General features: G+C 33.2%; 1 protein-coding gene across 5 annotated transcripts in view; it reads right to left on the bottom strand.

The window, feature by feature from the left end:
* Positions 1 to 17,155, bottom strand: part of PAN3 (poly(A) specific ribonuclease subunit PAN3) — a 127,928-nt gene that overhangs the window by 67,747 nt on the left and 43,026 nt on the right. For all 5 annotated transcript variants that reach the window (XM_047723026.1, XM_047723028.1, XM_047723030.1 and 2 more), the window contains one exon: positions 3,731 to 3,878. In XM_047723026.1, the coding sequence (XP_047578982.1) occupies positions 3,731 to 3,878 (148 nt within the window). The remainder of the gene's footprint in view (positions 1 to 3,730; positions 3,879 to 17,155) is intronic.

Raw genomic sequence — 17,155 nt, 5'->3', positions numbered from 1 at the left:
TCCAAAAATCTGCACCATCTTCATCTTAAAGAATGAATTTTTGAAAATACTGAAAGTCACTTATGGCTCTCTTTCTTCTTTATAAATTAATGATGGCATTTTCAAATTCAAAAACTCTCTTTGCCCCTCTCAAGTATCCATACGCAATCAAGCAGAACAAATCCTGAGTCACAACTGTGCATTAAACCACCAAATATATTGGTGAACTCCCTTGAAATGTATGCTCCCACTGCTACCTCTCTTAAAATCACTCTCAAACAGACTATGGTTGATACTGGGGTAATTAAAGCACAGCAAAATTTAGTCTACTAAGTCCACTATCAAGTCAAAAGACTCTTAGGAAAAATTCTGACTAAAAAAACCGTTCAACAATTAGTTCTCATGATAAAATTAGTTTTCATGGCACAAAAAATTAAGGCATAAACTATCATTTCATATACTTACTGTAGTCATATTTTCATTTCTAAAGATCTATTCAAAAATGTCACTTAAAGCAAAAACTAATAGAAAAATAGATCTTTATCTATTACTTTTTAAACATTCTTACTAAAACACATTTAGGAAATAGATTTTGCTAAGTGTGTGTTAAGCCAGTGGTTCTTAAATTTCCGAAGTCTGTATCTCTAAGAAGATAATTCATGCTGTGATCAGAGAAAAATGTACATTTGCAAATAAAGAATATGCATGTAACTATCTCAAAGACTATGAAGTCCAAGTTGAGTGCCATACCCCGAATACTCCTGTAACTATGCATAGCAGATACTTAGAAAGTAGCAAGCTACTGTTCTTAGGTTAATTGTGCATAAAACAACTAAACTTATAAATCCTTGATTTCCTAAGAGAGCAGAAAATGGCTGTGTGTACAATTCAATGGCAACTTAACATATGCTGCATATTTTTAATAATTTAAATACCTTTGAAACCTAATGAGCTATCAATAAATTCAAACAACTTTTATATAAAGTTTTACTTTTGTAGTAAAGCTTTTTAAAAATGCAAATCAGGTTTAAAAGTGATAAGAACATATTCGCTCAGGATTCACTCAGAATCTACTGTGTTCCAGGAGGGCTTTTAATTCCTTATAATTTGAGGAAATTCAAACTCTAATTATCTACTTAATTTTGCTCAAATATGTTCACATTTTTGGTCAAAATGAAAATGACATTACTCTAGTTGACATCTGCATGCCAAAGTATTTAAGGTTTCATGTTTTTTTAGAAAAATGGTACTTGACATATTTCCAAGGGCAATAATTTCTAAAACACAAATTAAAAAAGAGAAAATGAAACTTCATAAACTGAAAATGATCAATAGGTTATATCTACAGTAGACAAGAAGCAGCAAAGATAAATTAAATCGCCACTAAGGTAAGTAAATAAACTCTATCACCTTTTTGATTCTACAACTTAAAAGTAGAAATACCAAAAACCTTTCCCAGGCCATGGGGAAAAAAAAAATTTTTGTGGGTAAGAAGTGATGAAAGACATTTTTTTCCTTGTTCCTCTCCAGAAAATGTTAAGCCATTAACTAAAAGGAGAAAATATGAAGAAATAATAAATGCAAAACCATTCATCATTCCAGTATTTGTAGAAAATACTTAATCTTTTTAGTTGATTTTCATTTGAATGAAGAACAATTTTTAAATAATAGGTATTCAGGAATACATTTAATATGTATACTGATCTATTACCAAAGGTTCCAGACAGTAATTACTTTCATTAATAGGAAATAAAATGACCATTTTAATGTTAAAATATTTAGAAGAATAATAGAGAGCTATATAAAAGAGTAGTTTCTCAGTTAATTTAATGTTTTATATTAATTAATTTCATCCTAAATTTAAGTTGTTGATACCCAACTGAGACCAATGAAACTTCTACCTACACACAATGAAACATCTACCTACCTACCTACCAAAGAGCTTAAAGAAGTAACGAATCATTAATAAATTTTCTATTGTTTTCAAGATTTAAAATTTCCTTTGGCATTTTTAACTCCTTTAATATTTAAAAAGCTTATTTTTTTTTAATGGCAAGCCTGAACTAATCTGATCAAAGATGTGAACAAAATAATTACTTTTGCAACAGGCAAAGATGTGTTGTCGCGCCAAAATAAACTGGTACTTCACTAAGAGAGTCAAAGTTTTCTGATTGGCATATGGATACCGTGCTTGTGGGTTCTTTATAAACACTGCTCAGAAGTCTGGACAATCTCTTAAGAAATTTTAGATGTATAGCTGACATGTAGATTATGTTCATGTAAACAATGTGAACACACCTCAATGGGACAAAAATCATAGTAGCATATTACTTACAAGTAAAACTTTTAGGCTACCAGGGATATTCAATTCTGACACTGCTCTCTAGGGAAGAAGGGAAAATATTTACAAATTTAACTGAACCTGAAAAGAGCCAAAGTAGAAGAAAAGGTAAGCAGACAGGAGAGGGGGAATGGGTCGAAAGGGAAGGGAAGATGAGTGGGAAGGAAGAGAGCAAGAAGGAAAAAGGTAGCAGAAAGAAGCATTGATAAAATCCTTAGCAACATAAGGATATTCTGCCTCTAAGTACGCTTGATACTTCATATACTACCTGATGCTCTGTTTCATAAAGTTATCAGTACTACTCTCATTCTTTATTTCATAAAGATCTTTGATTTCAGTATCAGTATCAAAACCGAAGAATCTTATTAACTGGATTAAGCCCTGGAGGCAATATTAGCTTCAGACTGATCTAGGTAGACCCTTTGGCTTCAATGGCATCCAATTTCTGTTTTTTGAAACACTGAAGAAACACTAAGTGATGATTATCCAGCACAGGTTCTAGAAACATAATCCTGTGAGTAATTTCAAACAGTTTATAGAGACAAGATAATCTACTCTGCACTTATTATAAACTCTACATAATTCTCCACACCTTGGATTTCTAATTAAGGTACACAGCAGCAGGGATGGATGATGTTATTTAACAAATTTTTCATATTTCTATATTAAAATAAATGTCTATTATATGGAGTAGAATGAAAAATTTGTATGAATTTTTAAGATAAAAGAGAGGACTTCAAGAAAATAGGATTCTGGAAGGGTCACATTGGACCCCTGAGGTATCAGTGCATTTATTCAAATTCTTCAGCCATTATGGGTAAACATGGATAAAAAAATGATTGAAAAGTACTATTTTCTTGACCTTGACAACCCCTAAATAGATTTCTTTCCTACTGTTGTTTATAATACTTCAGCCAAGTTAAAATTACTACTATAGATTTATAATCAAACACCTGAAAGACAATACACCTAAACGTGTATTTAGGATGACAAAGAATTTTTTTTAGAAACTTACTGTAAAAAGAAGATTCTGAAGCATATATACATATCAATATTCTATTTCTGAGGCTTTTACAGAAGTTTTTGAGTGAAACAGCATTATTATTGATTTGAAAAAATAGGGAAATACTAAGGTCCAAGTAGATTATTTTTTCTAATAAACCATTTTCTACTTTAAATTTCTTTTGTGCTTTTAAACATGCTTATATTAAATTTTTGATTTTATTTAAATTTTGTTTAAAATTTTCAACTGTACATTTGATCTATGGTACCAAAACTAAGAACATAAAACTCAGAATGTGTCTAAATGTGAATCATTCAAGTATACAATTTCAGTTCTGATAAACTAATAGCAAATAGTGCTTACAGATTTGATATCTGGAACTCACTGGAAACAGTTACTCAACTTACCTGGTGCTAATCCAGCAGCAGCAGGACTTCCCATGGATGGGTGAGAGAACACTTGAGAGAAGGCAGACATATTTGACTGGGACACGTTACTCAGCCTGGAGGTTGATCCTCCTTTAGGAATAAACTCGCTTGCAGTAGGATTTGGTGTCTATTTAAAAATCAAATATAGTAAGTTAACACACTTTAAGCCCAAAAAAGACATTGAATCTACTAGGCATTATTGCACAATGATTTACGGAGTAAAATATTTTATTGAAAGGATTTACAGTGTTTTTAGTTTCTGTATTTTGGAGTATAATAATTAAATTTCTTGAAGGAAATTTTTTAATCAAATTTGAGGATTTTAATCATTTCATTTGCAGAATTTAACCCCAGAAACATGTAAAATTTGCCTTGACTGTCAAATATGCATCATTACCAAACTATACTAACACATTTTAGAGAACTGGGAGGTTGAGACTACCTCAAAACTGAGCAACAAGTTTCAAGTTTAAGATCTTCAAACCACTTCTACCAGGATAAAGGTCAAAGCGCCTTTCTTCCAAAATTAATCATTTCCTTTTTTTAAGACACTTAAGACATCTCCCCAATAATATGGTGCCATGTATTTAAGTAACAGAGTAAACACAAGAAAAACATTTAAAAACAAGGAAAAGGTGGGAGGAATCAAGCTATAAGAAAAACGTAACAGAGGCCCCAATGCTTTCAATGCCCTACAAGTATCACATGTAACTTTTGTTGATAATTCAAGTATTTTACTATGCGATAACATGGAAAAAAATTTTCTTCACAGTTGTACTATGCCACAACATTTTATATATTCAAGTGGCATAGTACTTTAGGCTTTAAGAACTACTGAAACATTATGAGACTGCATAACAAATTCATAAATGGCTTGTATTTTGTCAACATGAAACAAATAAATATCCTCAAATTTTCTGAAATGGTGACCATTTTAAATTCTAGATGCCCAAGCATAATAAAGATTCACTCTTCACATTAATCTTCTGAATTCAACTTTCAAATGGTCAGCCAAGGAGATAATTTAGTATGGCTCACACTTCAGCCCACATTCTATGCATACATATAAACTAAGTTTAAAATGCACTGAATCATGATGTAAAGCATTCAATCACTTAAAAGTCTTTTAGAACCGATCATTAGAATGTAAAAATGCATTTCCACACAAGGCAGAAAATAAGATGGACTAATTCCTGTACAACCCGAGAACAGCTTCCCTAATTCAGTAAGGACACCACTCTACACTGCCAAATTAGAGTTCAAGTTATTAGATTCAGAAGACTGTAAGTCAACAGGCTGACCTAAATTTAAACTTTCCAACAAATAAGAGTTTACCAATTACATGCCTGCTAATGTTAAAAGCAAAGTTCATAAAATGTAGAAGAAATGTTAAACTGGGCTTAATTAAAATATATTAAAGAATGAAATCTCTTTAACTGTCACATCTAAGATATGAAATTCTAAAAAAACAAAACAAAACAATCCCAGGCCTGATCCAAAATATATTTTTCAAAGAGAAAAAAAAAAAATCCTCTTCTATCACTTGTGTGTGTGTGTGTGTGTGTGTGTGTGTCTGTTTCAAACACTTCCAAATTCTAAAGTTTTCAAAAATAGTGGTATGTTCTACAAAAGTATGGTCAATTCCTTAATTTCTGGGAAAATTTCTAGAAAAGTAAGTCCATGCATTTTACTATTATACTACTCCCTAGTTCTAAGGGAACGAATGGCTACTAACAAGATCACTTCAGAGCTAAACCAATGTGTTTCAGTTAATCTTAAATCTATTTTAGAAGATGAGAGTCAAGATAAAAGTAATCAGTATCTTGGTAAGAGTCCAGAGTGCCTAGAAGAGATGGAGACTTCAGGATTATAAGATTACTAAGAGCAAATTTGGACAAAGAAAATTATATGTGTAAACAAAAAAATCTTAGTAGCATATTGAATTAGGTATTACTGATTTTCCATGTCAGTTATATCTTATATTTACTGTGAATAACAGATTTCAAAGCTGAGCTACTCTAAATTAAATCTATTTCAAATTAGTTTGAAAGCTTACTTTTTAAAGGATCCTACACAGGAGAAAAAGGAGGGAAAAGTCTATTCCACCATTCCCAAACAAATCATATATAATCCCAGGAGCCCCTAATGAGGTCTTCAAGATGAAGAGACTGCTGCTGGCTACCCAGAGTAGCTGGCTTTGTTCTGTTCTATCCTGTCCACCCTCATGGCCCTAACTCCCATTGTTTTGTGAAGATAAAAGCTGGAATCTTTTTTTTTTTTTAAGTGTCATGAGACATGGAGCACCTCCACAAATTTAAGTTCATGTCCAATTGGGAAATTTGTTTCTATATGTACAGTTTGTGAGAGAAAAAACATTTTATAAGTTGCTTTTGTATGCATACAGAATGTGATTTACCCAAGATTTAACAAAAAGTATATATATGTCATTTTAATAAATTATAAAGAGCTTCCAAATTTATTAGAAGTTATTAAAATTGATGTAACCATGAAACTTTACACACTAAACTGCAACCTTTACAGATTCAACAATCAAAGATGCAACCTACCCAACAATGAATTTTAAATAAGAAGTGAAAAGAAAAGCCTAAAATCCTCTCTCCTTTCTCTTTTCTGATTTAAGATGGCAAAGCATTTCCCTTGAGTGGATGGTTTAGGAGTATATTTTATTCAACTCTGAGTACTTGAGATTAGAGAAAAGGTTAATGGATTTAACTGACAGAAAAAAACAATTACAGAGGATTTAGGTACAACACAAACCAAAATCTAGGAATAACAGAGTAGGGCTATTATTAACAGGTAATACAAATTCTTATACTATCTAGCCAGATTAGAGAACTATCAGAAATATTTAAAGTAATAATTAACAATCATTATAATAAGAATACTTTTTATGATACAATTAGTTAAAATAATAACTACAATTAAAAGATGTATTCTTAAAATGACTTTAATTTTTTGGCTTAAATTATAAACACGGGATTTATAAAGTAACAAAAGAGTATAGGCACACACCTTTAACATGTTAAAAAGAACAATTTTTTTGAAAAATAAGCCAAAACTGGTTAACTACAACCAGTATACCATATTAAAATCAAATATCTGTTCATCAGAAAGGAATTAATTTCTTTTAGCTTTAGGAAGTGAAGGTTACATTTATAAAGAAGACTCAAGGACTTGGGCTGTACAAATTCTCTAACTTCAACACCTCTAAAGAGAATGGAATAAAAAGTTTTATTACTCCTGCCCTATGATTTTCATAATCCTTACATAACTATCTAGGGTATGTTCCTACACTATTATATTTGTTATTTCATATACAGGTAACTATATTTATATTTATAATTTCTATTTCTATTCTAGTACTTACATTTTAAATCCTAATTTTCAGCATTTCTTAAACAGCTCTAAATGCATGTTTTTAAAAAAAATCAATGTTTATTCAAGTCAAGTAACAGACATCATTTTGGGAGAATTTATCAATAAAAATAGTTTGTGGTTCTCATACACTTAAATTTCCACTACTAACTTGCATGCCAAAAACAGCCAAGTGCTTTTTATAAACTGACACCATCCCACAACATTTAGCTATGATCCCTACCTGTACTCTCTAAACAGAAATAGACTAAATCAAGAGTCCTACTCACATTTAGTTTAAGAAGCACTACTGCCATTGTTATTATACTTAAAAATAATAATTAACATTTCAATGTAGACGTCTCACTCCACCAAAATGATAAAGCATTTCCTACCCGTATGGTTTTTTTTTTTTTTTACAAATGAACTAATTTTCTGATGAAGTTTTCTAACTTAGGTTTAACACAATTTTATGTTTTTCTATTACATGATTCCATGGAAACTGTTGCTTTTAAAGTAAAATTCAGTATTTAATACTCTGCTGGACTCCACTACAAAGAGAACACTTATTTAAGACCATAATAAATGAGTCCCAGAAATTAAGGCACTAATTTAATAAATAGTGCAACAAAATAAAAAGTAACAACCATTAGTATGTTTTTAAAATTAAGTAGAAAAACAGGAAGTTTATATTAAATGAAAACAGAACACCAAGTCTTATGTAGTATTTCACTGCAAGTATGTCAAAAAGGTCTGTAAGAAGAAGTTGTCTTAAGGTGACATATGGCTTAGAAACCACTAATGCTTTTGAGTATTGTTCAGGTTTTTTAAAAATCAAATAATAAACCCATAAAACTCATTAAATACCTTCCAAGGTAAAGATCCTTATAAAGAGCTCAACTTACTTTATTGTCTTAATGGCTTAAGTTGCTATCAGTAACCTTCTTATTCTCTGAATGAAACCTGACCTGCTAATTTTTTTCTTAACAGCTTTATTTAGATACAATTGACTTATGAATAAGCCACACATATTTAAAATGTAAACTTTGATAACTCTGGTCACAGGCAGACAACCAAGAAACCATTACCCAAATCAAGATAACGAATATATCCATCATGCCAAAAAGTTGCCACAAGCTTCTTTTTTAAATCCCTCCTTCCCATTCCTCTCTACTCCCTTACTTTGGTCTTGAGGCAACCACACATCAGCTTTCTGCCACCATAGATTAATCTGCATTTTCTAGAATAATATGAATGGATCTGACATACATATTTATATGCTGGTTTTTTCCTTAGCTTCTTTCATTTGGCAACATTAAGATTCATCCATGTCACTGCCTTCCAATACTGCATTCCTTTTTTACTGATTAACAGTCAATAACATCACTATACCACAATTTGTTTATCTTTTCATCCAATGGACAAAGGTTGTTTCCAGTTTTTGGCTATTAAAAACAAAGCTGCCAAGAACACTCGTGTACAAGTCTTTGTATGGATATATATTTAACACTGTTAAAAAATTGGTAAGCTGTTTTACAAAGTGGTTTTATTATACTTTAATATGTTCACCAGCACACTGTGGAGAGATCAAGATGCTCTAGGTACTCAGGAACGTGTGCTTTGGTCAGACTTTTATATTTGAGACTTTTTAATAGGTGTGTAGTATCTCAACGTGGTTTTATTTTGCATTTCCCAAATGACTTATTTGCCACTCTGTGTCTTCTATCATGAAATGTCTGTTCACACTTTTTGGCCATTGTTTTTGGATTTGTTTTTTATTGGAATTTTGACAGTTTGGGATAGAAGTCCTTTGTCAGTGTTCTCCTCAAGGATTTTGATGGATTCCTTTCTCACATTGAGGTCCTTCATCCATTTTGAGTCTATTTTCGTGTGCGGTGTAAGGAAATGATCCAATTTCATTTTTCTGCATGAGTCTCTGTCTCATATATTCATATTTTAACCCTGCTATAAGTACATACACATTTAAGAATGGTACATCCATGCTCTTAAAGAACTGTTCCTTTATTTTTATTGAATAACTCTTTGTTCTCTAATATTCTCTGCTCTGAAACCTACTTTGAAGCATCAAATCAAGATATCTATTCTACATCCTACATATTTCTCAGATTCAACTGTTTCTACAGATGTCACCATCAGTGCCCTAGTCTACACCACCATCATCTGCTCTCAGGTTTACTGCAACATCATCCCAATGGACCAACTAGACTCCAATCTTACTCAACTCCAATCCTTCCTATATTTTTCAACCAGGGTTAAAGAGAGTAAGAGACAAAAACAGAAATAAAGAAAAGGAAGAAGAGGAGGAAAAAGAGGAAGTGGGGGGAGAAAGGAAGAGAAGGGGAAGTTTTGTTTAATGACTTATTGATGAAATCCAGTTAGATTGAACAGATCAAGTTTCCACTGTTCTTGACTGAATCAAGTAAATTTTTAAAAAAAAAGGATATGAAATGTTGATTCAAATCTTAGCCTTATCTACTTTTTTTCTAAAACTTACTCCAATCTACCATCTTTATGACTATTCTTCCTTCTTTGGAGTTAACAAGAGCCCAGTTGGGACTAATTCAAAAGATTTGTGTCCAAGGGGTGTGTATGTGTGTGTGTGTCTGTCTGTCTGTCTGTCTCCTGGCAAGGGCAAAGAGCAGTGAATTACTTGGGTAGGTAAAAGAGGGGATACTGATAATGAGGGGAAAAGGCAGGAATTGGCAAGCACTGTGCCTTGATAAAATGATCTATAAAGGCATAAAAAGATGAGACACAAGGACAAACAACAGCCCTATTCAGAGCTATTTTTACCAGTGTTCAGTGTTCATAAGTAATACAGAATAAAGAGGAACAGGATGAAATGGAAAGGAGAAGTCAAATGGCTAACGAGACCCTCCAAGTTCACATTTTTACAGGATTTTTTGGAATTTAATGGGCTGTTATTTCCCCTTATTTCAAGTATATCCAAATATGGTCCATTTTAAATTTACTATCAAAACATACTCAACTTCTGGGCTATTCAGAAACTAACCTTTTTAAGACCAGCAAAATTTCACCTTATAAGCTAAAAGTTAACATCTAAAATACTACTACTGTGAAATCAATCTGTTTTCTGAAGCAATCTGGGCTCTCTGATAAACACACAAATACAGTAAATATGATTTCTAAATAAATCAGAATCAAATTTGTGAAGACTGTGGAAGAAAGTTGATTCCTAATGCTTCCAAGAGATACAATTCAATGTTGTCTTAAACAGAAGTTCTCCTATTTATAATTTGGCTATCTTTAGAGTGAAACAGTATCAGTACATCAGAACCTACAAGTAAAAATCTATTCAAAATAAGCTTCATATTATGATAGAGTTAAACAGAAAAACTTTCAGAAGCTCAGCAAAAAATATATATATATAACAGCTTGAAACTATGGAAACATAAATTTCAAAAAAAATAAAAGTACTCATTAGTCCATCCTTTATGAAGTTTGGTCATAACTAGGTAATACCCTAAACACTGTTCTTGAGAGTAGTTTGATAATATGCATCAAAGTAAAAAATAAGCTGCCCTAGTACTCCCAACATCTAGGAACTAGAGCTAAAGAGAAAATAATGTATGTAGAAAAAATTAAGTTTTGCACATATTTTTTAAATTTATGATTTTTTTAAAAAAGGAAGTGACTAAAATATCTCTTGGTAGGAAATCAGTCATGTGTCATGTGGATTTTGGTACCTATAATAGCGTGTAGCCATTAAAAATCATGTGAACTCATTTATTTTTATTTACCATAGAAAGAAGTCCAGTGAGTAAAAATAAAATAGAAATTAGGCTGCAATACAGCAATGATACTAAATAGCTATCTCTGTAAAATGGTGTACTAATGCCTAAGAGAAAGGGAAGAAGGGGAAAAAGGGAAAATGTATGTGCACACAAGCATATGATATAAAGGATGTAACTGAAGACGCTCACTAAAATGTTAACAGAGATGTCCTCTCTGGGTGGTGAGGAAACTGGAGACATTTTTGCTTCCTTCTTTGTACTTCCCTATAGTATCTGAATTTTTTTCCATTAAGTACATATACTTTTTACAAAAAAGTTGTAAGAAAGTTTAAGATTTGTTAATCACAAAGCCACTTACACAGTTCCCTTTTCTTTGCCTATCATCATCACTGAACAGCACGGTGTTACACAGGAATTCATGTAAAATATGCAATATTTAAATTGACACCAACAGAATAAAAAAGCAAAATCTGTGTACAGTGGATAGAACACATTTTCAAACAAAAAACAGGTGAACTGCTTCTCCTCTTCCACTTGAAAGTTATTTATGTTACCAGTTATCCAAGAGCAATAATCAGTAACAGTCACAGAAGCATTATCACCTAGCTCATTCTCAATATTCCTCTACCTATTTGCATGTCAATTATCTCAAGAAAGCTTAAAAAAATTACTCTCCCTAAAAAAAGCAAAACTATCCATTCAGGTCAGTTAATGAGTAATCCAGGACAATGAGACCATCACAGCATTCCAAAGAGGCAAGAATTACTATACAGCTATAACTATTTTCTGTATCTATGCAGTCTCTAACCATAGCTATATAATAGTAAAACCTATTAGCTACATTGCACAGTAAGAGAGATTTACTTAGAGGCATTCTCTCCAACCAAAAACTCTGCCATATTCCATTATAAGATTCAAGATATATTTAAGATTTTTTTAAAGATTTTTCCATAATGATATTTTTTGACATGAAACTATACCAAAGAAAGTTTTAAGAAACTGCACAAAGCATTAAATTTCAGGACTACCACCAAGCCAAATATTTTTATTGCCAAATAATCACTAATCCAGGTTCATTCTTTCAATTATTTAAATAGCTAATACATAGAAGATACTGTGCTAGGCACTGTGGAGAAGCAGCAGCTATAAAACACAGGCACTGTGTTCTAGAAGCTCACAGATGGGCATTTCACAGATATGATGTACCCTGAACCTAATTCCACAATCCCAAGGGCTCAGAACACCTAGATATCAAAAAATATTAAGTATCTACAGTGTGCCATATACTGTTAACCTTTAAGACAAGTTAGATATGCATTAATTAGAGCAATTAAAGTGCTAGGGAAAAGTGAACAAATGCTTAATGCTGACTGATTAGGTCATAAAACTATATGCTCAAAATGAATCCTAAGAGACAAGTTTGTTGAATCAAGACAGAGAAAAGGGCAAAGCAAGCAAAGCAATGTTCAAACACAATGTTCAAAGGAAGAGGCAGAAAGAGCATGGTACTCTTCATGGTACTACAAATAGTTCAGTAGGTCTATAGCCGTTATCAGGAAAGAGATCAATAGGTATACCCTGAATACCTTCCTGAAGGATCTGAATTTTATACTAATGACAAAGGTAAAAAACAAGATCAAATATCAGTCAGGTAGTGGTTTGAAAGTTAAGACCAGAAGCAGGATACTAGATAATAACAGTCTTACAATAATAACAATCCAGGTAAGAAATGAAAGTGGACCTAAATTATAACTCAGTAATATTAAAAGTGAAGACAATTTCAAAGCAGCCCAATCAACAGCACCTGGTGGCCAAAAGATGTGACAAATAAGGAACATGGAGGAGTCAAGAAAAACTCACAACTGGGTGATACCATAATCACGACAGACGGCAGGCATATACAGACATGTGTGAATAAAACACATTTAAAGAAAAAGATGTGATGTTTGTTTTAGACAGAATGAATTTTCAAAGTCTTACACCACATAAATGAAGATGTTCTGAAGAAGTTAGTATTCAGAGAGAATGCAAAGGACTGAGGGGATGATAAAAACAAACAAACAAACAATCAAACAAAAACAACCCTGAAAGTCAGCTATGGATGGGGAGTAGCTGAAGTAATAAATATCTGCTGAGACCCCCAAGGAGCACCGTGTGGAATAAATGAGAAGGGAGTGAAGGACAGAGTTTGAGAGAGTTCCTGAGGTCAAGGCAACAAACAAGAGGTCCTCAAAACAGACTAACAAAGAACAGCCTAAGAGCTAAGTTCACAGAAAGAGGAATGGTCAGCAAGGTCAAACGCATTAGAGATCAAATAAGAACTGGTACTTTTGGTACTTAGGTGACCATATCAAAAAGTTTCAACATAGTGGTGAAAGCGAATGGCAAACAATGGGAATTGAGGGATGAATTAAAGGTAAAAAAAGTAGCAACAATAAGTAGTAAGCATTTCTCAAATTTTACTGCAATTTCCCAAACATATTGATGCTAAAACATTTCTTCAGATAGCATTCCTTACTCCCACGGTCCCAGAGCAAAAGAAATTTAAACATTACATGATCACAAGCTAGGAGGAAGAAATCACTGTTGAGGGAGACATTATATAAAACTGAAAAGGGATAAATAATAAATTGTTAGAGGGAATAAAGACAGGTTCTGAAGCACATAATAAAGGAACAACTGTTTGTCTGAAACAGGAGGAAAAAGAGTAAGAAAAAAGTTATGAATGAAAATGCTGTCCACAGGTTGAAAGTTACCACAAGAAGCAATTCATTCTCATGCCCTTTCTCCCTCCAGTGAAGTACACAAGTCATTTACTCAAAAGTGACATGGAAGGGGTGAATAGGTTTGAGGAGTGTTTTGTTTTGTTTTTTTTAAAGATTTTATTTATTTATTTGACAGACAGAGATCACAAGCAGGCAGAGAGACAGGCAGAGAGAGAGGGGGAAGCAGGCTCCCGCCGAGCAGAGAGCCCGATGTGGGGCTTGATCCCAGAATCCTGGGATCACGACCCGAGCCGAAGGCAGAGGCTTTAACCCGCTGAGCCACCCAGGCACCCCAGGTTTAAGGAGTGTTAAAGGCTTAGAATACCAGCTATAAAGGGAGAAAAGAAGTGGGCCTGAGGTCAGAAAGCAGTGCATACATACTAATGCTGTTTTCGCTGCACCATAGTTCTAGAACTCTTCAAAGTCCTGAGGAACACTGAGTAGATAGAGGGTTTAAGTTTCAACCTTAAAAAATTCCAAACCATTCCAGTCTAAAGCCCAAACCATCCTGTCTCCTAGGGCCTAACGTCTAGAAATCACCTGAATTAATACTAAAAATCAGAAAGTAACTAAAGATTGAGATATATCTGGTGAGTTTCAAAAACCTCCCTGGGATCTTAAAATCACCAGTAACAAGCAACTAGAATTCACAGGAGAATTTGTGAGTCAAAAGATCTTAATGTGAGCATTCTTCTAATTAAATACTCCTTACAAGAAATGCCATTTAATCAAACCACAAGGCGGACAAATGCCATCAAACGAGATGCTGACAAGTATGAATCTCCTAATAAAGCCAACAGTCCAACCATTCTCATTCATTTACATCACTCCGGGGGTAAGCTAAAACAACAGTAACACTATTGATTTATGATCTATAACCCATTATTTCCAAAAGTCTGAGACAAAATGAACAGAAATTTATTTAACATATCATTACTTCTAGGCAAATCTTAACCTGCAATACCCTGAGAAGTTCACAAAGCCATGCACCTCCCATCCTTTTATTCCAGCTGACACCTGATTTTTTTTGGGTGATGGACATGGGGGAGGGTATGTGCTATGGTGAGTACTGTGAAATGTGTAAGCCTGACAATTCACAGACTTGTATCCCTGGGGCAAATAATACATTATATGTTAATAAAAATAATTTTTTAAAAAAGACTTATTTATTTGAGAGAAGGAAAGAAAGGGAGCATGCGTGCAGGGGTAGAAGCATAGGGAGAAAAAAAGATCCACAAGCAGACTCTCTGCTGAGATCAGGGGCCAACAGAGTACTTGATGGAGATCACAGCTCCAGCCAAAATCAAGAGTCGGATGCTTAAGTGACTGAACCATTCTGGCAGCCCTTAACACTAAGTCTTATGGGAAAGGTGAAAGCACACTGTTATGCCTTCTTTTTTTTTTTTTAAGATTTTTTTTTTTTTAATTTATTTGACAGAGATCACAAGTACACAGAGAGGCAGGCAGAGAGAGAGGAGGAAGCAAGCGCCCCACTGAGCAAAGAGCCCGATGCGGGGCTCGATCCCAGGACCCTGGGATCATGACCTGAGCCAAAAGCAGAGGCTTAACCCACTGAGCCACCTAGGTGCCCCTGTTATGCTTTTCTTAAAAAAAAGGGGGGGGGGCATTTTTAAACAAATTTTTAAAATATTCAAGAGAGTTGGCATTAAAATGTGAGCCCCTAAAAGACAATTAATGTTACTGCCTCTTTCTCTCTATATGTATATAATACACACACCATGCCACATACATCTGAATATAACTGATGGCATCCTATGTAAATATAAAGAGACCAAGTTTAGGAGTGAGATAAGGTGAAACTGACGGAATGGAAATTTATTTAGTATCTACTATGTGCTTGGAAATTTGAATCCTCACAATTCTGTAAGGTAAGTGCTATAATATTGCAATCCTAAACAATGGTATCTGAAGAACTATATAATCACAGAACAAATCAAAAATTTGGAAACTGACATACAGATTGGTCAGGCAGAGAAATGGATAAACAACCTAGGCAAAGACCAAAGAATGATAAAGAGAATTTACACTTAAGTACAATAAAGTACTACTGATATGGAGTCTCGGGTGACCTTCCACCTACCATCTGCTTGGTGTTTGGGCTAAGATGATGAGAAAAATATAAAATGGAGAAGCCCTGTGACTTAACAACTATGTCAATAAGTAATTAAGACTACTACCAGGATCAGAAGATTAGGAAATATCAAGAACACTTAAACAATGATAAACCTTCATGAGTTTAAAAAAAAAAAAAAAGATTCTCTAACATATAAAAAGAAATAACTATCCTCTGTTCTAAATCAGCTGTGATAATAAAAATAAGCAATAGTAATATGGTGGCTATAAATCCCAGAACAATTTTTAAACATAGAAAAGTACTGGAATAAATTACCACAAATTATATACACTGCCTAATGAAAGGAAATTAAACAGTAACATTTAGAGACAGAATACATTAAGGGTACAAATACAGTAATAAATACACGCTCAGTCTCAAATATTTACAGTCCAATGGGAAAAAGCAAACAGGTGAAGAAACAATATAAAACAATGAAATAACTCATAAACAACACCAAGTATTACAGAAATAGGTAAAAAAAAATTCTTTCAGGCAAGTATTTATAATGAAGGTAGTATTTGAATTAACTCAAAGGAAAAGGAGGAAAGTTTTTTTTTTTTAGGCTCAGTTAACAACGTACAAAGATACAGAGATCTGACAATGTACTTCATATTATATGAGGTATGAAAGATTCCATTTGATTAGAATTTCGTATGTATGAACAGTTAGATAGAGAGCCCTAGATAAGTAAAACACACCCAAAGGGATTTGACAAAAATTATACAGAAGATACCCTTAGGGTAGAAACTATGTCAGTAATGTTAAAAAAGGAAAGAAGAGGAAGATACTGCAGAATTTTAAGGAATAGGGATTAGAGGCAGACAACATAGTAGCAAAATCTCAGATTTAGAATTAAACAGGGCTGGGCTAGAATCCTAACTCTACTGCTTATTAACAATAAGGTCTGGGCCACCTGGCTGGCTCAGTCAGTGGAGCGTGTGACTCTTTACCTCAGAGTTATGAGTCTGAGCCCCACAGTTGGTGTAGACATTACTTTAAAAATAAAATCTTAAAAAAAAAAAAAAAAAGCTTTTCTAAATTGCAACTTATGCTATTTGTCAAAAGAGGATAATATGTCACTACTGTGGCAAAGCCTTAATATGATGGCAAATAAACTGTCCAATGTACTATCTTTCAATTAGTCAAAACTTCAATAGTTTCCTTCTTATAATAAATGTAGAATGTGAGATGACGGGGAGAAATTAAGATATGTAAGCCTCAGTCACTGGACTGGGAAGATGATAAAGTCATTAAAGAAGAACTACAAAAGAAACTGCAGATTTTGAAAATAGAAAAATGCCTGTTATAGACAAGCCAAATTTGCAATGACAGTGGGATACATATCAACATG

The sequence above is a fragment of the Lutra lutra genome, chromosome 3, assembly GCF_902655055.1.
Source record: "Lutra lutra chromosome 3, mLutLut1.2, whole genome shotgun sequence".
In the NCBI taxonomy this organism is placed as follows: domain Eukaryota; kingdom Metazoa; phylum Chordata; class Mammalia; order Carnivora; family Mustelidae; genus Lutra; species Lutra lutra.
Note: the sequence above shows the minus strand (reverse complement) of the source record. Positions and strands in the feature narration are given on the sequence as shown.